At 37.9% G+C, this 25668-nt stretch overlaps 1 protein-coding gene across 5 annotated transcripts in view; it reads left to right on the forward strand.

The window, feature by feature from the left end:
* Positions 1-25668, forward strand: part of LOC135213728 (protein spire homolog 1-like) — a 426989-nt gene that overhangs the window by 395321 nt on the left and 6000 nt on the right. Inside the window, exons 9-17 of one of the 5 annotated variants that reach the window (XM_064247840.1) lie at positions 19527-19624; positions 19765-19900; positions 20104-20318; positions 20895-21134; positions 21299-21424; positions 22332-22424; positions 23293-23468; positions 24168-24239; positions 25077-25151. In XM_064247840.1, coding sequence (XP_064103910.1) covers positions 19527-19624; positions 19765-19900; positions 20104-20318; positions 20895-21134; positions 21299-21424; positions 22332-22424; positions 23293-23468; positions 24168-24239; positions 25077-25151 — 1231 coding nt within the window. Of the gene's footprint in view, positions 1-19526; positions 19625-19764; positions 19901-20103; positions 20319-20894; positions 21135-21298; positions 21425-22331; positions 22425-23292; positions 23469-24167; positions 24240-25049; positions 25152-25668 lie in introns of all 5 variants that reach the window. The other 4 variants (XM_064247841.1, XM_064247842.1, XM_064247843.1 and 1 more) reach the window with 4 other exon arrangements.

Raw genomic sequence — 25668 nt, forward strand, 5'->3', positions numbered from 1 at the left:
TGTGTGTGGTATGTATGTATGTGTGTAATTACAGTACCATTTGTATTTATTTGTCAAACTTTTCTCCTCTCATATACAACCTCCTCTGGGTTATTGTAAAAATATATATATATATATATATATATATATATATATATATATATATATATATATATATAATGCGTGCGTGTGTGTGTGTTGTTGTCGTTGTTGTTGTGTTGTGGTGTTAGACAGCATTTCTTGTGGTTACTGACGCACGGAGTCGGTAACGTAATCATACGTTAAAATGAAGAAAATCTCGCATCCAGCCCATAAACTACATTTGTTGGAAGTAAGCCAAAGAGGGAGAGAGTCTCAAAATTACCTTCGTGATACGTTTGTGTTTACAGGTAATTGTTGTCATTTTTATTTGTAATAACGCAGAGGTATTCGAAGCAATAGGGCAACTAGCGTTTCAATTGACAATGGGCCGGCTGTCTCTCTCTCTCTCTCTCTCTCTCTCTCTCTCTCTCTCTCTCTCTCTCTCTCTCTCTCTCTCTCTCTCTCTCCCTTGTGACGCACACGGTTCCAGAAATTGTTTGTCTTGTGTTGTTGCGTAAAGGCAGAAAATCTTGTTTCCAGGAATCTGGGTTTCCAGAATCTGGCACGATCAATTATACATTAATTTTTTTATTATTATTATATTATGTATATTAGTAGTAGTATTACTGTTGATTCGCTTCACGAACAGTTTCATAATACTAATGAAAAAATATTATTATTATTATTATTATTATTATTATTATTATTATTATTATTATTATTATTATTATTATTATTATTATTTATCCATCAGACATTCCGTCACTTTGCAAATAGTTGTCATTATTGAAATTTTAAAAGTCGTTATTGAAGTTAAAAAAAAAAATAGTAATATCCATTTCTATATTCGCTAAGACAAGTAAGAACCCATTGCAGCAATAAGATGGATCTCGTGACCATTAAAACCCATTGTTTACGTTAATAACCGCATAATTAATTCCAGTGTAATTACGACCCAGACGAACATAATGAGAGAAAGCGTGCTGATTGTATGTCATAAGTTCGAGGAATTGGACCGAAAGAAGAAGAATTGAGAGAGAGAGAGAGAGTAAAAACTATATGTAACTGAGAAAATCACATTAAATATAACAAAATGAGAGAGAGAGAGAGAGAGAGAGAGAGAGAGAGAGAGAGAGAGAGAGAGAGAGAGAGAGAGAGCAAAAACTAGGTGTAATTGAGAAAATCAAATTGAGTATAATAACAAAATCAATGAGAGAGAGAGAGAGAGAGAGTTTTACATCTTCATCCCTGAAGGAGGTGTTGCGTGTGTGTGTGTGTGTGTCAGATGTGGATTGGAAATCTGATGTCTCACGGGATTCAGTTGACCTCATATGACCTTTTCCTTACGATAAAAGACATTTAAAGAGAGGCTTCGCATCGTGTAACAGTTCATCTAACTTGCATTGTATAAGCAATGTACACATTTTATATAATATATACATGTGTGTGCGTGCGTATGTGTTGATGTTTTTATGTATTTATTTATTGTTTTAATTACAATTATTACAAAACACTACGTTTATATAAGAATTGTTCATATATCTCAAATTAGTTTTTGAAATCAGCATAGAATTGAAACACTTTCTGGAGACACAAGTCACTCATTACTAATGTAAGTGTCTTTAGACAACCACTAATCCCCCCCCCCTCCCCTCAGATGTTTATTAGGCAACAAACCCCCCCCCCCCCCCCCCCCCCACTCAGGTGTTTAATAAAGACATTCTGTCTCAGGTGCACGAGGAAGGAAATTGCCACCCTTTTATTGTTGTGGGGAAGGGAGTCCACTGCCCCTCTTAAGAAGATGGTGGTCTGTTCAGAATCCTCCTCCTCCTCCTCCTCCTCCTCCTCCTCCTCCTCCTCCCATTTCTAGTGTGTTATTCTGAACTACCACATATCAGAAACGGAAATTGACACTTAAAAGGTTCGAAATGTGTAACAGGAGGAAAACCTCAAAGTAGTTGCATTATGAAACAATTGTTAGGAGAGGGTGGACAGTAATATGGAAGAGAATATGAACGGAGGTACAGTAAAATCGAATGATAGGGATAGCAGCTATAGGGCCGAAGGAACGCCGCAAAGAACCTTAAGTAATGCCTACAGTGCACCGCGTGAAGTGCACTAGCGGCACTACTCCCCTTACGTGCCCCATATATCAGTGACCTTTTACACTGGAGATCATAAAAAAAAGTTAATAAAATCGTCACCTTTCCAAGGTCACTTGGCGACCATGGAGAGAGGGAGGAAAAAAAGTTTTAACTTCTTTTTCCCTCCCCTGAGCTATAAAGTGGGAGGTAAATGCCACATGACCTTCCAGCATCCTCTCTCTCTCTCTCTCTCTGGGAGATGAGAACCGCCCTGTCTTCAATTCGGTTGGGTGAAAGGCCCCGAGGACGATTCGTGGTTGATGATTATGACGAGGACGACTTTTGCCGCCGCAGACTGGCAATTGTGCGCGCGAGCGCGCATGGAACAACCCTGGTGAGGTGATTAACGAAAATGAATACCCGTGCGATGAGAATGATTCATGATCTGTACGAAATTTTCTATCATATGAAGATTTTCGTTTTGCTTCACTATTTTTTAAAAATTGCTTATTACTTCTTTTGCTTCACTGTTTATTTAATTGCATATTACTTGTTAATTTTATTTTTATAGTCGTGTGTGGCATAAGGATCAGTCTTTGGCCACTAAATTATTTTAAGGTCGCTACGCTGTGTTGCGGAATTCCATTTGATCGTCTTTCATAATGAAATATGTATGGAAACTTACGTTTGTTAACAAGTTCGAAATATATACGATCCTTTGTTTGTATAAACCCGTTTTTATATATATATATATATATATATTTTATATATTATATATATATTTATATATATATAGATATATATCTATATATATATATATTATATATATATAATATATATATATATATATATATATATATGTATATATATATTGTGATTTTTTTATTTTTTTTAATGACAGGAATTTATACATCTTTATGCATGCGTCACTAGATGAGAATATAAATATGAAAGAGTTATAAAGAAAAGTCGCCGAAGTGAGCTTTTTTCCCCTCTTATTTCCATTTGAGACGAAGAGGGAAAATCCTTGTGGTTACGGGTTAGTGAATATTGACTTCTGCGCCTCTGAGTGTGGCATGCAGAGTACCAGCTGAGCGCCATTGCTTTTGCAGTTTGCAATTAAAAGGAATGCAGTTTCTTGTCGAGCTGGAGTCAGGAATTTCTCTTCATTTTGATCAGTATGTGCACTTTTTTTCTCTCATGAGATATGCGCGTACTATATAATTGTCTAAAAAAAATGTCATTGTTTGTTAATCGGAATTTTGAAAAAGTGAAAAGTTTAACGTGATGAAAAATATGACTTCTTTTCTTCAGTAAAGCTGGAAAGCTTTTCATGCTGTAAATAAACTCGACGTTAAATTGAAGGATGGCTTTAATAAACGGAGAGTTTTATGCCTAAGAAAAGCCACTCTCCGGATATCTTAATTTAGGGACCTCTCTCTCTCTCTCTCTCTCTCTCTCTCTCTCTCTCTCTCTCTCTCTCTCTCTCTCATTTGGGCAATTTCCTGAAAGTAATATTTAAACAGTTGATATTTATTTGCATGATTTCAGCATTTCTCTGCATCTTCCCGCCTTTCTGAGAGAGAGAGAGAGAGAGAGAGAGAAGAGAGAGAGATTTTGCTTCATTCCCACGATCATCTCCACTGCAACGACTTAGTTACCAGATCTTATTTATTTATTTTTTTCTTTAAAAAATCATCATGATGAGTCATAGTTTTGCCGCAGCATTTAATAACTCGGGTGAAGCCGGGTGATGGGTGAGGAGGTTGCCGAGTTTCATCCAAATAGCCCGACGGATGATCGCGATACATCTCACGTGAGAGAGAGAGAGAGAGAGAGAGAGAGAGAGAGAGAGAGAGAGAGAAATCATGGCTCAATGTCCAGTGATTCTCAATGATTACCAGTTCAGGGAAGACCATACTGAGAGAGAGAGAGAGAGAGAGAGAGAGAGAGAGAGAGAGAGAGAGAGAGAGAGAGAGAGAGAGAGAGGGGAATCGTAGCAATGTGATCTATTTTGAAGTGAACGGCCGCTTTTTAGGTTAATATTTATTCAGCCCACGTCGACAGAAAATTATATTTATTGGGGTGGGTTGGGGTTGGGGGGGATGAGGTTAGGAATGGTAGGGCATGAAGTGTTCCACATGGAAAATGCCCTGATAAACGGCCATTTGTATTTATTCATGATTAGTCTGTTCCCGTAGGGAGGTATAGCCGTCAGTGCACCTCATGCCATGCACAGTAGGCATTACTTAAGGTCCTTTGCAGCGTCCCTTCCTTAGGTCCCTTTTGCAACCCCTTTCGTTCCTTTAACTGTACCTCCGTTCATATTCTCTTTCTTACTTCCCACCTTCTCTGAAGAATTGATTCATTGTGCAACTTCTTTGAGGTTTTCCTCCTGTTACACCTTTCAAATCTTCCATCTATGAGGTCATTCAGCGCTGAATGACCTCATAGGTCATAGCGCTGGGCCTTGGGCCTAAATCCTATATTCTGTGATTAATCTGTATTCAGCCCGGAACACGCATATTAATTATGCATCGCTAGATGGCAGATACATAAACATTTCCCTTTCTAAGTGAAAGTAGAGACGGACGCAAAAAACTTTCTTCTTTATGTCCTCGAATTTATGAGGTGGGAGCAGTTGTCGCCTTCGATGAATTTATGACCTAATCAGTGGACAGTCAATTCTGTCTCGAGTAGAAAGTGATTCAGTGGGAATCTCTGCATTTCGGAAGGCACTAGATCCGCTGGATGGTGTTATGTGTGAAGAGTGAATGCATCAACTATATCTCTGACGAGATTTATTCTGTTCACAAACCTTTCACCATGATTGGCCCGTGAGTGTACGTATATTATTACTTTTTTTACCCTATCTCAGTCATCCTATTGGACTAGGTGGTATTTATAATGTGAGGTTCCGGGTTGCATCCTGCCTCCTTTAGGAGTCCATCACCTTTCTCAATATGTGCTCTGTTTCTAGTAGCACACTTCTGCATGAGTCCTGGAGCTACTTAGGCATCTAGTTTTTCCAGGTTCTTTTTCAGGGATCTTGGGATCGTGCTTATTATTATTATTATAATATTATTATTATATTGGAGGCAAGGGGTTGTGGGTGGAGCTAAATAGTATAGGGTGTCAGCGCTGGTCGAGAGCAGCGCTATATAAATAATAATAATAATTAGGGGATTATTATTATTTTTATTATTATTATAAATTATTACACACTCATCGCGGAATTTCATTGTAGTAGTTCACATTATCATATTCGGACTTCCCATTCAATCCCGTTCTAACAAAAAGAGCAAAAATTACGAACGAACACTTTTTTTCGTCCGTTACTGTAGAAAAAACACTGAATGTATTTTTTCAAGTTTTTCCCATTATATTGGGGTCAGTTTCCTATGCAACTGGGCCAGTTTTTTCCATCCGCACAGTTATAATTGGTATAGGTATTTCAAGGGTGGAAATAGCCATTTCACCGTGAACTGTCAAAACTGAATATTTCCCAAGATTAATTATCTTTCAAAAGAGGCGCAGCTTCATTCTTCATTTTTCGAACAGTATTTGGGAAAGGTTTTCTTGCTCTCATTCTCCTTTTTTATTGTTCTTAAATGCTTCATGGATGAGACAAAAGACCTGAAATTTCACAGCAGTTTTCCACTAGAGAATACCAAGAGAAAATTGCAATTGAAGGTCAAAATAAAGCAGAAATTTACAAATGCATATCAGATATTAAATACATCACTTCAACAAATGAATGTCCAGAATTATGGCTTAATGAAATTATCAAAACAAGAAGGTTTTCCTTGGTCTAAATCACAGCCACCTGTCTGTATGGAAAAGGAAACTAACATTCCGGAAATAGAATTCGAAGAAATCAATATTTATGGACACAGTTTCAACAATAGTAGCAGGTAAATCCAAAGCATGAGTCGGTAACGCCAAGAAACATAAATTACAGTGTCATGCTTACAGTCAGAATTATACGGTTCTCTTCAGTACTGTGAAAAAAGAAAGCTTCATTTATCATTATTACAGTGTTACAAGCACACTGTGAGTCGTCCAGTGGATGTATGGCTCGAGATTGGCTAATCAATATTATATGGTTTCACTAGATTTCAGTCTTATTCCCCTGTGACGACGCCATGCGCAAAGCATCCATTTCCATTGGTATCAGACGAAAGCATTTAACAGTGAGGAAGTTTGGCTTCGTATAATTATGAGCTTCAAGGACAAGAATTCTGTCTAGGCCAAAATCAACACAGGTCATGGAATGTTACCTTCAAGAACGCAGGAGAAAATTCATTAGGTATACCATCTATATTTCCGGTCGTATAAAACTCTACGGAGATCAGATGTCTATTGAACAACACCAAGAAGTGACGAGTTTTTAATGACCGTATGACATTTGCGAGGAAGGGAAGGGAAGCGCTGAAATCGATTCCAACAAGTTTCGGATCTCGTCCATTGTCAAGGTCGTGTTAAATCAAACATGCAAGATGTTAAATGTTTCTACAGGAACAGTGGCCTCCACGCTCAGAGCAAGTTTTATTTTATTTTTTTATTTTTCAGATGAAGCAAAAGGACGAAACCATTCCAGGAATTTTTCCCTCATAAATATTAGTAGCTGGAATTTGGTCCCGTGCCTTCGTGATGTAAACAAGACGGGGGACGCAAACAAACGAAGGGTTTGTTTGCTGTAGGTCTAACGTAAGAGCCACTTGCTATAGCGGTATTTTTTCCCCCTTTTTAATATTCTAGGAGTAGAAAATTGGGATGCGTTCCTCTCCTCCTGACTCCCTGCTTCGTTGGAGTAACGTTGTTAGATAACTTTTTTAAAGGTTACGTGTTAGACCCTTTGGGTTCTGTGTTGTTATTTCTGGACACTGTTATGCTGACGGTTTATTGATTATACTCCTGACTAGATTAGACGTTGGTTGTATATTCATTTATTGTGGAGGAGAGAAATATATATATATATATATATATATATATATATATATATATATATATATATATTATTATATATATATGTGTGTGTGTGTGTGTGTGTGTGTGTGTGTGTGTGTGTGTGTATATATATGATATATATATATATATATATATATATATATATATATATATATATATATATATATATATATATTTTGCTTGTCCAAAATTTAAATTACGGAAGTTCTTTATTTAGATGAGATGGCTTGGACATGTCCACCCAACACCTCGCGAAAAACAGCTTGGCTCCCAGGGGCACCAGAAGAGCTCGAAGACAGACTTAAGACCTACTCCGGTGAGAACTGTGAGTCGGAAGGCTGAAGATGAATAGGGATCTGTAGATGTGAAAGCTCGGGAAAGACATGAATTTCACTTAAGGCCCTTGCTTACCAAATGCGGCGCCGAATGCTAGGATGATATTGATGAAAGTTGAAATGCTTTATGCCAGGAAATATCAATGTCAGAACACAATAGACTTTGAGATGAAAGGACTGCTGTCATTATTTCAGTGAATAGTTTTGGCTCTAGAAATAATTACTATTTGAAAAAAGGAGGAGGGAGGTTGTCGTTTGTAATGTGCTCACAATTTTACTGAATTACGGCAAAATGGGAAGAGATCAATAACTTCTGGAATCATGTCAAGATCGGAACAACTAGTCAAAACTGTATAATCTAGACATAAAAAATTACTATGCTGTATACCATTGACGTCATAGGTAAATAAACTATGCTATACACCTCGAAAGGCGACCAATTTTTGCCGAAGAGCGATTTCATTTAAAAAAAAAAAAAAAAAAAAAAAAAAACTCGGTAGCTGCCATAGACACGTATAACGACAGCTCTAAAATGCGTATAAAACGTGATGACGGGCTGCATTGTAATTTTGGACACCCCTCAGGTAGGGCCAAAGGGCCCTCTGGAGGGCTTCCGGCGGAAGGGACGATAATTCTTTGATGCTGACAGTTGGATTAAGAGGGAATCGTCATGATCTGAGCCCAGGTCATGTCCCGCTGACACAGGTCACGCACCCTCACTTCTTACCACCAGAAGGCCTCATTTTCAGTCTCTGCGGCATTTCCGTGTATGCCTTTACGTACACATATCCTCACACATACGGAGACAGCATTAAATACATTATTTTACACTGCTCTAGCTTATCACGATGGTCCGAAAGGTATGTCCCCCACTACTTGAAAAATTATAAACTATTTCGTATATTCCTCGTTCTTTGGCAATACTGCACCACAAGTACCTCTGTCTATATGGCACCTCAAGTACACAAACGCTCTTCCATGTGTGTGTGTAGGTGTGTGTGTGTGTGTAAACGAGCCCTTCCCCTCTCAAACAGGGTGACACTAGAAGTAAAGAGCCTCTTAGTAAATAGTGAGAGGTTAGACTGTTAAACACATGCCAAATTCCTAACCACCGCTGTATCATCAAGTTTGAAATACGGGAACTATGTACACGATATTACATCAAAGTAAGAGGCTTAAAGGCCAAATACCTGATGCTCTCCCACTATAGTATTCACGTAAAAGAAAACATTAAATGCTTCTTTTCAATTCAGTTTTTCCCATTTTGTCTGATGTGTTTAGAGTAAAATGTTCTTATTTTGATCGAATGTTTATTTCGACGATTCTGTAGCTCGACCATACTAGATGTCTGATCTAGTGTGCTTCTCTCTCCTCTACGAACGCCATAGGTTTGCCTCCTTATTTTGCTCACGTTCTTCACCTAAGCTTTATTTCTCTCTCCCCTTCCCCCCCACCACAATTCCCTTCCCTGACCAACGATCAATCCCCCCCACTCCCTTCCCACATTAGGCCACGCCCTTTTCCTTATTGGGTTTCTCCTCTGGGGCGACATCAACAGCAATATGCAGGGAAAGAATAGTGGCGGTTTAGATTTACAACAGATTGCACTTCGCTATTTGTGGCAAGAAGTTCCTTTCCCCTCTTCGGTATTTCCTTTATTTTTCTTTTACTTTCCCCCGCTTTGAGAACAGAAGAGTTTTTTTTTTTTTTTTCCGGGGGATGGTAGGCAGGGCCTTGGTGTTCCTTCATAGGCCTATGTTGTGGGTTGCGGATGTATTGATCATTCTGATTCGATTTCATTAATCTTACTCCTGTCCATCCTGTGAATATATATATATATATATATATATATATATATATATATATATATATATATATATATATATATATATATATATATATATATATACACACACACAAAGTAAAAGGTAAAAGTTCAGCGTAGATTAGACCTCAGGCTACGCGGCAGTGAAACGACGTGTGCATTAGGCCTCAGGGATTATAGGCATTATCTGTCTACCAGTCGAAAGAAAATATCTCGCATTTATCCTTGTAACGAGAGAGATTACCGCCATAGGACCGCTACCACAGCTGCCTGCTCTTGCCGTTATGACATGTTGTAATCGAAAGTTGCAGTACTGAGAACGGGCCAAGTCAGAAAGCAAAATTTGTTAGCCATAGACGAGGGATTATGTTTCACCATCGAAAAGAAGGAAAGATGTGTAAATGGCTAGCTAGAAATAGGCCTACGCAGTTAAATAAGAGGGGAGATGGATAGAGCAGAGGGGAATGATCTAAATGAGGTGGTTCGAGAGAGAGAGAGAGAGAGAGAGAGAGAGAGAGAGAGAGAGAGAGAGAGAGAGAGCAGAATCTCGACCCTCTTTGTTAGTCTGGTGTTGACTGGGCCCTCAGACACCTACGTTGTCCTGCTTAGCAAATAGTTGGTGGATTGCGAGTTGCTGTGATTTATTTTGTTACTTCTTTTATACTTTATATTTTGTTTGCTGTTTTAAAGGGAGAAATGCGCCGTTGTGAAATTCCTTTCAAAGCTAGAAAAGGTGGAATGACAAGTTTGAATCTTTGTGACAGAGTGCCAGAATGCACCACTGGTTCTCGGGTTTAACTTTTAAAGTGGATTTGTTACGATGTGCTGAAGTTGTCCTTAAAGATGAGAGAGAGAGAGAGTTAACTTATGAGATAAAAACAATTTGTATATTTTGAATCTCATAAATCATTTATTGACAATCAAATTTTAATTTTCGTTTGGTTTATCCTTGACGTGATTTTAACATTCATGGCGGTGTCTACTATTTTAACAGTGGTGTTAACTGTACTTTTCATATTATTTCCAATTTCTGGTTCCCAATTGCAGATACTCGTTAGCCTTAACGCTCGCGTGCATAGGCACGGTGACTCTCTCTCTCTCTATATATTATATATATAATGTATTATAGACTTTGGTGTATAAAGAAAGAGGGTTATCCCAATTCTCATCGCAAAACTAAACAGCGAAAGAGGGACGACGGTGGAGGCGTTGTTTTTAAAAAGTAAATTGTGATGTGAGGTCCCCTTTGTGGCTGGTGACCATCGCTTAGGTAAAAGGTCGGCGTAGATCAAAGGTCAGACCAGGTGATTGTTGTGCCTGCGTTAATGTTCGGGAATTGGCGTTGCCTTTTTTCATCGTTACATCCAATTCTGCAGTAGTGGTTACATGATGTACTACCACTGCTTTTTGTGCTGCTAATACTATCACTACTTTTGTTACATGTAAGGTCACTGGGACTTCTGCCTTCGTTTTGTGTTTTGATGGGGAAATGAGTTGAATTTGTCAGTGTTGGTTTTGCAGTTGAGACAGCTTGAGACTGACTCTCTTGCGATGTCGAAAAAAATTGTCATGAAAAATCGACATGTTTCTCCTAGTTTATTATACGATGGATAATTGCTCATGTGGACCATACACGAGGTTTCATTATCTCCATTTAAAACTGTGGATGCTCAGAGCAATATTCATTAAAGAATCCCATGTAGCCTGTATTTCTTATCAAGTAACATGTTTACAATTCCCTTCTTACAGTATTGATTTTCTCTCTCTCTCTCGTGAAGAAAGTCAGTGCCCGAATTAATTTATCTGACAAAATGGTATAATCTATAAACTTCATATTGCATAACTGTAAGTTTCCAACATTCCAGTAGTTTTAAGTTTATTTTAGATGAGATTTATAAACTTCTTGAAGGTTTTCAATCAGGAATATATTCTTGACCTTAAGAAGTGTATTGAAGCATGATGCGAACCTTATTTATTTTATTAGCTTATGGTTTTGTAGGTTTACTGGATAATTTTCCGTTATGAAAAGAACTGAATACTCTGTTATATCGACTTAAAAGGAATTGATCCATGCGCGTGAATTAGTGAAAATCCTTTAAAAGCGCCTCAGTGGCGTGGTTGGCATGGTGTTGGCGTCCCACCTCGGTGATCGCGAGTTCGATTCTCGGCCATTCCACTGAGGAGTGAGAGATGTGTATTTCTGGTGATAGAAGTTCACTCTCGACGTGGTTCGGAAGTCACGTCAAGCCGTTGGTCCCGTTGCTGAATAACCACAGGTTCCATGCGACGTAAAAACACCATACAAACAAACAAACAAACAAACTACGAAAAAGCTTTAAAAATGATGCTGTTACGTCGGTTTCAAAAGGAACTGCCCCCTGGGTGTGAATTAGTGAAAAGCCGTATAAATTTATCGCCTTCTCACACGTCCTAAGTAGGTGGCTTAGGGAAAATTGGCATGCAAATGCAACGAAATAGGACAAATAAAATAAAAGGTATGAAGTTTGAAGCAGAAGCGAGAAGAGGAAGTAGAGGAAGACGGATGGGATGCCTGCTTGTCGTTCCTGGTACTGGTCCGTGTCTCCGTTTTGTGAAAGAGAATTCAATTTAGGGTGGCCAGGGAGAGGGGCGGCGCTCACGCAGAACCCGGCTTTAAGGAAAAAGTCTCTCTCTCTCAGAGCTTCGCATCACCTAACCGCAAACTTTTTGCTTGAGAGAGAGAGAGAGAGAGAGAGAGAGAGAGAGAGAGAGAGAGAGAGAGAGAGAGAGAGATCATTTCTCCCTCTCTTATCTTAACGCTTCGGCGACGCTACAAGTTAGTGCGGTGGTTTTCTTTTCATCGTTGTGCTTTATAACTGTATCCGACACTTAAATACCATTTTATCATTTCCTTTCTTATCGGATAGTGACGTTGCATTTCCTCTCTCTCTCTCTCTCCGTTCTCGATTCCTTTAATGTGAGAAACCTCTGAAAAGAAACATTTCCTAATGTTACTGCATTTTTTCCTATTAATTCATTTATTTTTCTTTTTCAATAAGCGAGATCTCCTCTTTCTTTACTTCCCTTCACATCCTCATACTTCCTGATGAGGACCCTGAACTTTGGAAGCTTGACTTTGAAGTCAGTGGCCCCTGTGGTGGGCTTGTTCCATATGAATAGGGTTCCTCTTTGTGAACTATACGCTCGGAGTAGCCGTCAGTACTGAAACATTATTCGTGTACGCATACCTTTCTCCGCACACCGACCCACCTCCAACGTTTATTGATTTCCTCCCACACCGCCCACACATCCATCCCCGTGCTCACCTACCCACACGCCCATCATCACGCTTGATGCTTCATGGGGATGTGGGGCGTCGGATGGGCAAAGGTCCACCCACGCTCACAGTGGATTAAGTACCGTCAAGTCAAAATCCTGGGAATATGCGGAACCCTCGCAGCTCATGACATTTTTGCCTGTGTGAAATAATAGCTACATTGAAATTGACGCAGATACTTTATGTACATGTAAAAGTGTAAGTTTTATGTATCTGAGCACGCGAACGTGTCTGTACTGGGAATATAAGTATAAATAGATTTACACCTACAAAAAGATTTGAGCAAGTTGCATTGTCTCTCTCAACGGCATTAATGCTTTCATAAAAAGCTCGGTAATAATTGTTTGCCAAAAACCGTAATGCCACGACTTGTACGGGAATAGTACGACGTATTTACGCCCATTATTATCTCTCGTTTCCTCTTATAAGCATCAAACACCGTGGATCATTCATGTACTATGCCATTCTATTCTACAGACTTAATATCTCGTTCACTCATTGGCTTTCGTCACTATTTTGACCTCCTGCCGCCAGCACCTGACACACACACACTTCCATATCTCTCTGTTGTGGTGAAGTCTAAATCTGGTCATCCCCCGTTAGAGGGGTCATGCCGTCAGTACACCTCATGCGGTGCGCTGTTGGCATCACTTAAGGGTTTTTGCAGCGCAACCCCTTCTATTACATTTACTGTACCTCCATTCATATTCTCTGTCTTACGTTTACTGTACCTCCGTTCATATTATCTGTCTTCCGTTTACTTTCCAACCTCGCTAACAATTAATTAACAGTGCAACTACGAGATTTTCCTCCTGTTACATTTTCAAACCTTTCTACTGTCAATTTCCATTTCAGCGCTGAAAGACCTCGTAGGTCCCGGCACTTGGCCTTGGGCCTCAATCTTGCATTCTATTCTAATCTAAATTTGGTCACCGTGTGGCTCTTCAGTGTCCAGTGTCCGCTGACAGACTTTCCACGAAGTTACTATGATTCTCGCGGCACCTTCAGGTTTACAGGACATTTTAGACCGTATAAGTTAGTTTGCTGCGTCTATTGACATCATAAAGTGTGTCCTCCTGGGGCTTTCCGGTAACGAAGAACGCGTGCCGCACCGTTATTCTCGCCATTGCGTTCTCGGATACAGCCGGCGATAGTTCCAAGAACACAAATAAGAAAGTTTGATAGAGGCAGCCATGGCCCAACTTCGTTATTTCCAAGGTTACTGTCGCCGCCGCCGCCGCACGCGTTTGTCAGTCACGTTGTTTACCTGGCCGTCGTCGGGGTCAGGTGTGTCGTAAGATGATGATCCTGATGATGTTTATGATTAAGCTGGCTTTATGCCACCACGGGCTCTCGCTCTTAGAGCAGCCCGTATGTAATTTTTTTATATGAAAGTGAATGAGAAGGAAAGCATGATGAGAAATACAACTTTGTTAAAAAAAAAAAAAAATTCATTTACAGTTTGAAAGCTTAAAACGTTAAAAGTCAGTTGTTTAGGAACAAGACTAAAGTATTGTTTCATGACGAATGTTTGTCGTTAGTGCCGTGGGAAAAAAAATAATAATCCTGATTTTCTCGCAAGGGCGAGATTGTGAAGATGACGGCTGTGCTGTGGTCCAAATTGGAGGCAAAGTTAGGAAAGAGTGGAATGATCCTCACTACCGTAGGATGTGAGGAAATTGTTTTTTATTACATGTAGACAGCGACAGGAAATCAAACACAGTGGTCCCAGTGTCCCTAAATATATATTTCGCCTTGATATTTAATTTAACCTTTCTCTCAACTGTAAATGAAGTGCAAAGATCACATTCTGCCATCGGTTTAATCTTCTCGACCATCTCTTCAGTTTCTGTTCAAATTTACACAGATATGAATGGGCCTCCACTCTCCCTTCCCCTTCCCCGAAACGATTCCCACCCACCTCCAACCCCGCCTCTCTCCGAGTCTCGGAGATTCCGATAGAGTCGGTGATGATTGCGTATCTCCCAAGTTTAAAGGGTAAATGAGCTGAAGGTTTCTCCGAATATGCAGAAAGGCAACGGCGTTTAAAGATGAATGTCCACCCTAGTGAGGATAAAAACTTCTCTCTTTCTCTCATATATATATAAATATATATATATATATATATATATATATAGATATATATATATATATATATATGTGTGTGTGTGTGTGTGTGTGTGTGTGTACGCACGTATGTACGTACGTGTATGTATATATGAATATACTTACGATTTTGTACGTAATTGATGCAGCTTACAGCTTATCCTGTAATATACGTAGAGAATGAAATCTCACACCGGTTAAAAATCTTTGAAATTTATCTAATCTTGATGCCGTTTCACACTAGATCTCTAAGAAAAATGGAAGGTCATTTTGACCTGCACCAGATAAAATCATTCTTTTCGTTACCCGAGAGAAAAAAATGAATCGAGGCAGTTAATTTTAGCCTCTCTCTCTCTCTATTGCAAAGGATTGATATCAAGGGTGTTTCTTTTTTTCCCTCCCACGGTCTGTCCTGGCTACTTGGGCTTTGTGTTCCCGACAGCTCAAAAGGTTTTTGTCTTGTGACGCCATTATGACTTCGAGGTTCACTGAAAAGGGCCTGTAGATGTCTGACTTGTATTTATGCCTTTTCATCTGGTACCTTTGTCGCAAAAAGATTCTAGTGTAAGAGAGTTTTAAATTTTTAGGCTTTTATGGATAGATCTATCTCAAGTTTAAAATTCTTCCTGTCTCACTGTTCAGTTCATGTAAGAGATATTTTTCCTTTCGTACCTTAGTAATTGGTCCATTTTACTATACCTTGAACGCTGTAGAAAGATTACGTCGCACTTTCGTTATTTGATAATGTTTATCCATTTTGTTATACGGAATGCACTAGTGGGTGCATCGTAATTTTGTTAAGTGTTAGTGAATATTGATGATATTAGTCTAAAACCTTGCATGCGTCCCTTTTTGTAATCTACTCTGACAATAAGCCTCTTTCACTGAAGTTAACTAAATTATCAGATATTAATTGTTCTTTTGTGTAAATATATGATCTACCAGTTATATTATGTCGTGTGTGTGTAACGTTTTCATGCATGAGCACTTCTTCAACACGTTCAATGGATGGTAGGCGTGAAAAGACGAGTTATTAGCCATCAGCTTTGTGTTGACTTTGGGTCAACAGAAATAAATGAGGCCAGGCATTATGGCTGGAACTGATGACGCGTATTTCGAAAGTAGGCGTGAGCGAGAATTCATTATCAATATTGCAAATTGCTCCGCGGTGATGATGAGGACGGAACTTTTGCTCGTCAATTCTGAACCAGAAAATGACTCGCATTAGTTTTATGCGGGAGTTTATCCTGGGGAGATTTGCATAGCGTGTGTGTGTGTCTGTATGTGACCTTTTCTAGCTTGATTGACGTCGGAGGCCTGTTGAAATTTTCGCTTTTTTAAACAGACAATCCATTATCCTTGTCTTTCCCTGTTCAAACATGCTCGCTCGCTCGAGTTTTTCCGTTGTTTCACTAGTGGTATGTAGGTGTTTCGTTGACGTACGACGGGAATTTCGCCTTTCCTTTCGCTTCTGTTGTCTTCTGGAGGAACTGGTTGCTGTCTTTGGATGCGATGGTGGCTGTCGATAGCTCGTTTTATCGCCTGTTGGTGTAACACAGCAGTTGTATCGCAAGTAATGTGCATGGAAGCGATTTGAAAAATTAATGGTCTTGCACACGAGAGAGAGAGAGAGAGAGAGAGAGAGAGGGGAGAGAGGGAGAGAGACGAGAGAGGAGTTACTTTGACGAGAGAGAGAGAGAGAGAGAGAGAGTTATTTGACGAACAAGTAAGAATGACAGCGACTAGTAGTCATCGATCGTTCTTTGAAGATTGAGACGGGGCGGATTCTCCGGCCAAGCTGCGAGCGACAGAATAATACCCACAAATAGAGGGAGACTATTTGGAAAGGGTAAGAAAGAGCCCATCTTGAACCGCATTCTATCCTCTGCCTTTGAAATTGAAACTGATAAAGAGAATCCTTCTCTTCTACCCACTTCCCTTTTAGAGCAAAGATTTTTTCTCTTGGGGAAAGTGACTGGTTAGTTTTCTTTGTCAAGGAAAAGGATTTTTACGTTTTAATGAAAAAAATTAAGATTTTTTTTTTTTTTTTTTTTTTTTTATCACGTTCCGACCAAACACTAAAGGCAAGCTGTCAGGTAAATTCTTGGATGGATATTTCACCGCGGTGTTTCGGAAGTGCATGATTCGTAATAAATATTTAATATATATTATTATAATAATATCTATATATATATATATATATATATATATATATATATGCATATGTGTATGAATGTGTATATATGTATGTGTTTGTGTTAGCGCGCGAGATAATGTTTTAAGCTTTTCCGGAAATATCCCAGAGATCGCTTCATAAATGCCGCCGAAGAAGAGAATAAAAGGGGAGGAAGCAAAGCTCAAGACTGAGGGTATGACAGGAAATATCCGATGACGATTCCCCGAGTGATTTTTCCTTAGTAAGGGAACCACGACCGGGGAGTAAGAATGTTCGTATTAGTTACTTTTACAGTCATTAGAAACCTTTCGGATATCGAAGAGAAATCGCACGACCTTATTCTTTCACGAATTCATAATTTGCAAAAGACACACATATACAAGGGAGCGTCATGACATGAAATGGAAAGGAAAATATACATAAAAAGATATTCTAAACTGGAAGTAAGCCGTCATAACAGTTTTTAATATCTGTTACAATAGACAGGAATATCACCAGTTAAATATGCGACTTTCTATTCCACTTAAATATGCGACTTTGTATTAGGTGTTTTACATTTTAAATTATAAAAAAATAGAGTATGAAATTAATCTCTTTTTTTACAGCGTTGATTTGAACTTTACGCCAACGTTTTGGACAAATCTGAAACAGCTTACAAACTCTTTTGTATTTTGATGATGTACAACATCATAATGTAGTAAACACTCACGGACATTTGCAAGCTGCTTCACGATGTTAACGATGCTTACTTGTTTTTCGGGGAGGACTTACAGATTAACAATTTGCTTGGTTTGACCTTTGTTAGAGTGTTCTGTTGTAATTATTGAAAGAACGAATGACGATTAATATAATTGGGATCAGTTTGTTCTTCTAGATTGCTCTGAACGCGCGAACACGATTAAATGAAATAAGGATTGTCTTTTCCGTAGATATATACACACATTTTTCTGGCCCTTCTTTCCATGTATGGACAAAATTAAACATTGTAGTCGCTTCTCGAAACCTGTGATACAAAAACTAATAATATATATATATATATATATATATATATATATATATATATATATATATATATATATTATAGTTAGTTTGGGTTGCAAGAGAAAAATAGAAAACGAGGAGCTTTGACTGGCGTCGACCTAGTGGTCTTCTTCACAGGAAGCGAAAATGGTAAAAATAGCTAGAAATAGCGCTATTAATAGAGTCCTGCGGGAGGCACCTGAATCGTGTTTCGCAAACCTCGTAGTCAATGTAGGTCATTTGTATTAAGTTCTTCGCACCTCTCGTAACAACATTACAGATGCATTGTTGTTTGGTCGTGTGTCTGTCAGCCTTTGTTCTGGCAGTAGGGATTCGTTCACTGTCGATTTTGAAAAACACGGCCTGTTATTGTTGCGGAAGTAATATTGTGTGTAATGCATTCTTTTATATTATTCATATTAGCGCCATTTTTTTCTACAGAATAACTTGGTTGGCTATTTCATTTGTTAATTTGTGGTCTGCATATATGTATACAGATTTTATTTTTAAAAAGTATGCGTCACTTTATGGAGTCTCTCCTCCCCAGTAACATAAGTTGTCAACTTTTTATCACAATCGTTGCTTTACAACTGTATGCGCGGGTAAACCCCGTTTGCCTCTTAAAACATTCCGTGAAAAAATCTGTCCGTTGACTCGTATATCATTAAACATCGTTTCAAGTTTTGTAATAACCATTGATATATAAAAATATCATAAAAATCTTATTTGAACACCTTAAGAGCAAAAAAGAATTTCTCATTTGACAGGAACATTTTTGTAGCAGAGTTTAACTCTGAAAATGATCCAAGATATTTACGACTGAAAGAGGAGATCGATGTTAAGTTAGTTTGTAGAGAGAGTGAGACGGGTGGGGGGTGGGGGTGGAATATAGAGTTTAGGCCAAGCACTGGGATCTCTAAGGTCAATCAGCACTGGAATGGATATGAGAGTAGGTAGGTCTGAAAGGTGTAACAGGAGGAAAACCTCGCAGTTACACTGCGAAATAATTAATTGTTAGGAGAGGGTAAATAGCAAGATGGAAGAAAGATAATGTGAAAGGAGACACAGTAAAAGGAACGAAAGGGGTTGCAGCTAGGGGCCGAAGGGACGCTGCAAAGAACCTTAGAGTAATGCTTACAGTGTACCCCGTGACGTGCACTGGCGGCTTTATCATTTAGGGCGTTCCCAAACCCTGCCCTTCATTAGATATCATCTCTAACATCCAAAGGTACCGATCTCGCACATTTTTCATGGTTTTGTTTCTCGGTCATTTTGTAGATAACTTCATTATTCACCCTGTCTTGTCGACTCTCACAGCAACCAAATTGCTACATACGAAGTTGACACATTTGCACAAACAGTGACTGGATGTAACCAGCGTCTGTATTTTTGGTTCTCATCCAGTTCTGCACTGGATGAGAATTTAATATGCAGAGAGCGGAGATAAACTGAGGATTGTGCCTGCCCCATTTTCTCTTTTCCAGACATCTTGTCCACTGGATTCGACCAGTCTTCTATATGATAATCATTTTCACGCTGACTCCCTACAGTATTTTGTTTGTACATCTTATTTAGTAAAATGTTGTAGGTGGTGTTGAGATAAACTAATTTCTTTTTCTTTCTTTTACCACAGTGGTCGAGACCTCGCGCTCTCCTCTGGTCTTGAACGACCCAACGCCTAAACCAAAGAGGAAACTGATTCAGGCCCCAAGGTTCAATCTATCCGTAGAGGTGAGGAATTAGACTCCTTTCTCCGTTTTTCAACCATTCATTACTATTTTCAAGTGTAATCTTCGTATATTGCAGGATCTTGAATGATTCCACAATCACGTATTGGTCATTCATTTATAAATTCCTGTCGTATTTTGCAGGACGAGGAGGAGGATGATCTAAGTGACATTCCCCCATCCAGTCCAAGGCTGACTCACAACTTCAGTGTGCATTCAGTTGGTAGTCCAGCTCCCGAGTCGCCTGAATCAACACCCACCTCACCATGGTCACGTATGGGTATGCTCTCCAAGTTTTTTTTTAAGTATTTCATTATTTTTGGTTCATGGATGTACATGTTGATAAAATATTGATTTGGAATTTTTGCTTACGGCAGTAGAATCACGAGAAGATTTTTGTCATTACAGTGAAATGCAAATTTGATCCTCATTCTCTTTACTGGCAGTTCTATTTCAATGTCTTAAATATTTCTCCATCCCTAGCTTTTGATCTGGCAAAATACGGCAATGCAGGCACACCTGAACGGCGTCATTCCATCACCTTGTGTGAAACTCCCTCCCAACCACGACCTTCGTCCGAGTCCATCACCCCACCTTCTTCTATGCCCCAATCTACAAACGTTTCTGCCCCCACTTCACCCGCACACCAAGACTTCATCGCATCAACTTCACAAACACAGCGAGATTTCCTGTCATCAGTAAGTGCAATGAGCAGAACAAGCAGCAGGCAAAAGATTATGAAATGCTGGGTAAAACACGCTTGTTAATATTTAGTAGGTCGCCTATACAGCATATGAAACATGAGTTTCATATTAATTCACAGAGATATTTGAAGAAACTCCTCATGTAACTGATTTATGCTCATCGTTTAGTATACTTGTGCAAGTTTCCATTTATCAAAACAGAGATGTAGATTCAAGGAAAGTTTTGCTTTACAATCACTCTTGTCATAAGCAGTTGCAACGTTTTAATACTATAAAGTATTTTACTAAACGGACATGTTTCTTGTTTAATATGAATTAGCGTTTCCTTGAATATTGTATAAAGCGCAGGAAGGTCAATAGAAAATATTAGTTATATGATGCTTTTTTGGCTACTAAAATTTTCATTTAGATTATATATAAAGTATTAAAAATATTGAGATTGCTTATGTTGGATTCATATTTAATGGTTACTTGATCCTACGCATCTGCTTCCAGTGATTTTGAAAAAGGTGACTTCAGTTCATTTTCTTATTTACTGTACAGATTATAAAAATGCTACTTCTGTTCCAGGCACATTTTTCCTCGCGGCTTGACTGCTTAGCTCTCACCTTGGAGGAGGTAGTCCACATCCGTAATGTTCTTACTAAGGCAGACCTAGAAGCGCTCCCTCTCGACTTAACCATCAAGGAGGACATGGCCAAGGGGAAGATCTGCTTCCTCTGCATGAAAACCAGATTTGGTTTCTTTGGTCCCAGAGGAATAGAATGCAGACTTTGCAAAAGAATTGTCTGTAAAAAGTGTGCCACAAAAGTAAGTTAAGCCTTGATGATGTATCTTCTTACCGGATGTGATATAAGTCCCATATAAAGGTACTGTAAGGTATGCTGAACAATAAGACATTCAAATCTGATTTAGATTGGTATTTATTTTTAGGACGTACAAGAATTCCATCCAATTAGTTTATACATTTTCAGATGCGAATACCAACTGAACACTTTTCAAACATCCCAGTACAGATGTTAACCCCTCAGGCATTATCTCCTCGGGATGAGGAAGACGATAGTATATCGCTACCTAGGTCTATACTATCAAGACTTACGGTAAGTTGAATTAGACACCCACCAAGTTGTTTTACAGTTGTATTGCACTTTTAACAATTTTTATTGATCATTTTTTAAACAAAATTGGAATATTTTTAACTGCATTGCAACATTCGATTAAGCGATCAAATACTTTTCCTGATTGTAGAGCTGCAGGTATCTGCTATCACAGTTTTTTTAGCTTAACAATTCTGTGCCAGCAGTAGGCTAGGAGTAATTATTACATATCAGAGGTATGATCATAGACTCATTCATCAAACCACCTCTCCAAGTTCAGGATAGGAACTAAGAGTAAATATCATGCCGATCATAAAATTTTGAAAATTTTGAGTGAAAAATTATAGTGAAAGGAAATTCTTTTGGAAACCATGCTGTAAAGCAACACCACAGTAACAATCGAATGTACAATAATCTCAGTGAAGGAATTACTCTTGAACTTGAAAAGAATGTTGTAGCACTGAAACAGCATCATATCACTGTGCTGTTTAAGGATTATTAATTTGACCATGAAAGTTAAGAATGAGTGTGGCATCACTTTTCAAGACAATTCTCTACTCCTCCAGTATATTCAGGATGTCAAAGGATTTTATTCAGTGAAAGTGTTTTTACGTTTATATGTACACACATATTTGAATAAAGTAAGCATGGAAGGTAACAAATTTAACCAATAATTTCATGCGATACTTATCATGTACAATACATGCAAGGAGCACTGAAATACTTGCTCAAGTAACTACCAAGTCTGCCAAAATATCTAGAGTTTTCATTCCAATACTCCTTACTTTTATGGCATTAGATAATGCTGTGCAATGAACTCTTCTGTTTGGCAGCGTAAGAACAAATGCGTGTAATGTGTTGAGTAATTGTTTGGGAATGTTCAAAATAAAAAGGGACCATTTTTTTACAGTTTAACTTCTCTGAACACATCGCTAAGCGTATTCAGGTAACAGAGCATGAGGAGAATCACATGCACAATGGAATTGATCACATCCTGTCTCAGGTACAATTCAGGAAGCTAAGCTCATGAAGCTTACATTTTTATCCAAAGCTTTTGCCTTGATTTGGCAGAACCTCCTTCATTCATTAGTTTCCCAATCCCAGCTTTTTGTTCTTGCTTATTCCCCCCCAAAAGAATTTATATATACTGGATATCACTGATGATATGTCAAGACTTGAAAATATACTGTCACTATTCCATTGGACTTTAGCTATAGAGTGCATAAAAATAATGTCTTTGTAGTACAAAAGTAGAAATACTGTACCTGTATTGTACTCTGCTTTTATCAATATATACATTCACTTGACTATCAAATATGACATTGCTGCTATGAGTCTGTAGATCCTTGAGAGAGTCAGCCACGCTTTTCACTATAGTTACAACAGTATTATACAGTATGAATACAGCGTTCATCTCCTGGAGAGCCATTGTATTTCAATTCAGCTTTTGCACGTGTATACTTCTGCTGTATTTCCACAATTGAAGTATGGAGGATGCATGTGTCTCCTCCCCTCTTGTTGGGTTGGAATTTTCTTTTGCCTTCAGATCTGCATGTTCCCTTTGGAAAAGATTTTTTACACTAAAATAAGAGCTGTTTTATCTTTAAGTGAAAATATTACGATGAATATATCATGTTAAAAGAGAAAATTTAAACTGGAAACATACACAATGTATCATCTTTGAAGTACAATAAAACTGTTGCTTTTGGTCATGGTATAGAGAAACCAGACCTTCAGAATCTTTCAAAAGTTCTCCATTCCATATTCTCAGATGTAGGTTTATTCATGCCATTGGTGACTACTTAATCATTGTTTCCAGGATTAGCCAACCAATAAACTAAAATTCTTTTTGTGTGTGTGTGTGTTCATAGGACCTGCCTCTACCGGGTACAAACACAAGTAGCAGTGGAGCTATTGAAAGGCGGAGCAGTGTCAGTGGTAGTGTCGGATCAGCTCCATCCTCGCCAACACTTCCTCGTTCTGCGGATGGCCCACAGTCCCTTCCTACGCAACCTCCAGCTCCATATGTTAATGAAGCCATTAAGAAGTATGTGGCCATTGCATTATTTATAATAGACAGTTTTCCTTGACTGTGGAGGTCTTTTCATCATTACTGTAGTGGATTTGCATGATGCTTGCTTTTTATGCTTATTTACATGTGGTATTAACTGCATTTGGAAAACCTTCAGATATTGTCAGTTAAGATTTTTAGTTACTTAGAAATTTAAGATTACATATTGCCATGCAAGAACAGATTATGAAGACACACATTGGCGTGTGAGGACAAATTATTAAAAGAAAATTTTAAGTAAGCAAACAAGTTTGAGAAATGAGCATAATTATCAAGCTCAAGATCAAGAGATTGTCAATTTATGTTTCCTTTCTGTGTTATGATTACTACTGCATCTGTGAAATTCTCTTTATATATATATATGTATTTGTCTTTAAATTTAATTATTTTAAAGTGAAGTTTAGAATTTTATTCCTTTTGTAATCAAATTACCTGTGTCATTTAAAAACCATCTTTTTTATTGGAATGGTTTCCTTTTTGTCTATTCATTTTAAAGGAGGTTGTCATTTATGTTGTCCTTATTTTTTTTAAATTCTCAGTGGGTTTTCCTTGTGCTTTTCATTGCATGATTGTTTTATAAATAAATCACAGTGCTTCCTTTAGTAAAAATCACATGCTATGTCATTAAAACTGCTATGCTGCTAATGGGTATACATGTATTACTTGGATGTTTAGACGTTCCTTGCTGCAGCAGCGTCATTCAGTTTACAACCACAAAAGAAGATCTCTTCCAACAGATTTCAGAAAGTATGTATAAGTATGTATGTCTACGCAAAGGCTATTTTTTCTTCTTATACCAAAAGTTATCTCAATCATTTTCTTGTATTACATAATATATTTATTTAACACATGCGTTTTCTGTTGTCAGCTTAATCTTTTATGTCTACCTTCAACTTTTATCCAGTATCCATCCAGTCAATTTTAAGCTCATATTGTACTAAAATTTATTATAAATTGAATCCAGTCGACACCCCGCTTATTCGCAGTTCTGGATTCATGGCTTCACCTATACACAGATTTTTTTGTGGAATGTATACTGTAGCTACATTATCCACGGAAACTAAGCATATTCACAGAGTTTTTCAGATAAATATTATCTAATTACTTTATTGTCATATTATTGTTGTGGCTAAATACATTTTTTATGATAAAACAATTAAAATATGCAGGTATAAGTGTTTTTAGAGGGGTTTTGGTGTCCGAACGATCAATATAGGAAGTTATAAGCATTTTTAGAGGGATGTCGAGTATTTGCAGGGGGTCGACTGTATTATAGTTGTTTCATATTTTAATAGTTATGACAGGTTTCATATTTTAAGAGTTATGATCACACTTCCTCCTTCACTATTGCTTACTTGCATTAACAGACTACTTAATATGCTTTCAATTAAATATAGAAAATATTTTTTACAGATAGCATTTTTGTTATGCCTTTAAAGTGTCTTAGCATGAATTACTCCATTAATCATAGTTTTTAATCTTTTTTATTTTAATGCATGCCTGTTTCAATGGAGAATTGCATTTTTTTTTTACTTGCATGCTTGCACTTTTAAAAAGTTCCCTAACTTCTGTGCATCTTAAAAGGAAACAGCTGTATCGGGCGAGGACATTAGCAATAAGTGAATGCAGTGCTATTGAGAAGGAATTAACAATGGAATTGTAAGTGGAATGCTTTGCTTTTCCAGATACCATAATGCTTTTTTTTTTTCTTTGATATGTTTCTTTTGACATAACCATGTCCTGTGTAGTCAGCTAACAAAAATAAATGAATGAAATAATCTACTATTTGATGGCATATGAAACCCATTTTAACCCAGAATGTGGATAAAAATTGCTGTGTGTGTGTGTGTGTATGTAAATTTGAAATACTTGGTAGGCTACCAGATACTTGTTTATACAGTTGTCATAGACTCCTTAAGTTCTATAATATTTAGTATTATTTACCAAACATTATAGTCAATATCTTTACTTAAAAAAATGAACTGTCATAAAAACTAAAACTAGATGTTCTGAGATATTCAAAACATAAAATATTGGTTGGGCTCTTGACTTTTGATAGAAAAAAAAAAAAGGTGCTGTTATAAAAGCAATAGTCAAACACAATAAAAGTTTTAAAAACAACTATTCCAACATCCCCACTTGCCCCAGGTAACAAAGCTACAAAGGATTGGTAACA

This window comes from Macrobrachium nipponense, chromosome 43, assembly GCF_015104395.2.
Source record: "Macrobrachium nipponense isolate FS-2020 chromosome 43, ASM1510439v2, whole genome shotgun sequence".
In the NCBI taxonomy this organism is placed as follows: domain Eukaryota; kingdom Metazoa; phylum Arthropoda; class Malacostraca; order Decapoda; family Palaemonidae; genus Macrobrachium; species Macrobrachium nipponense.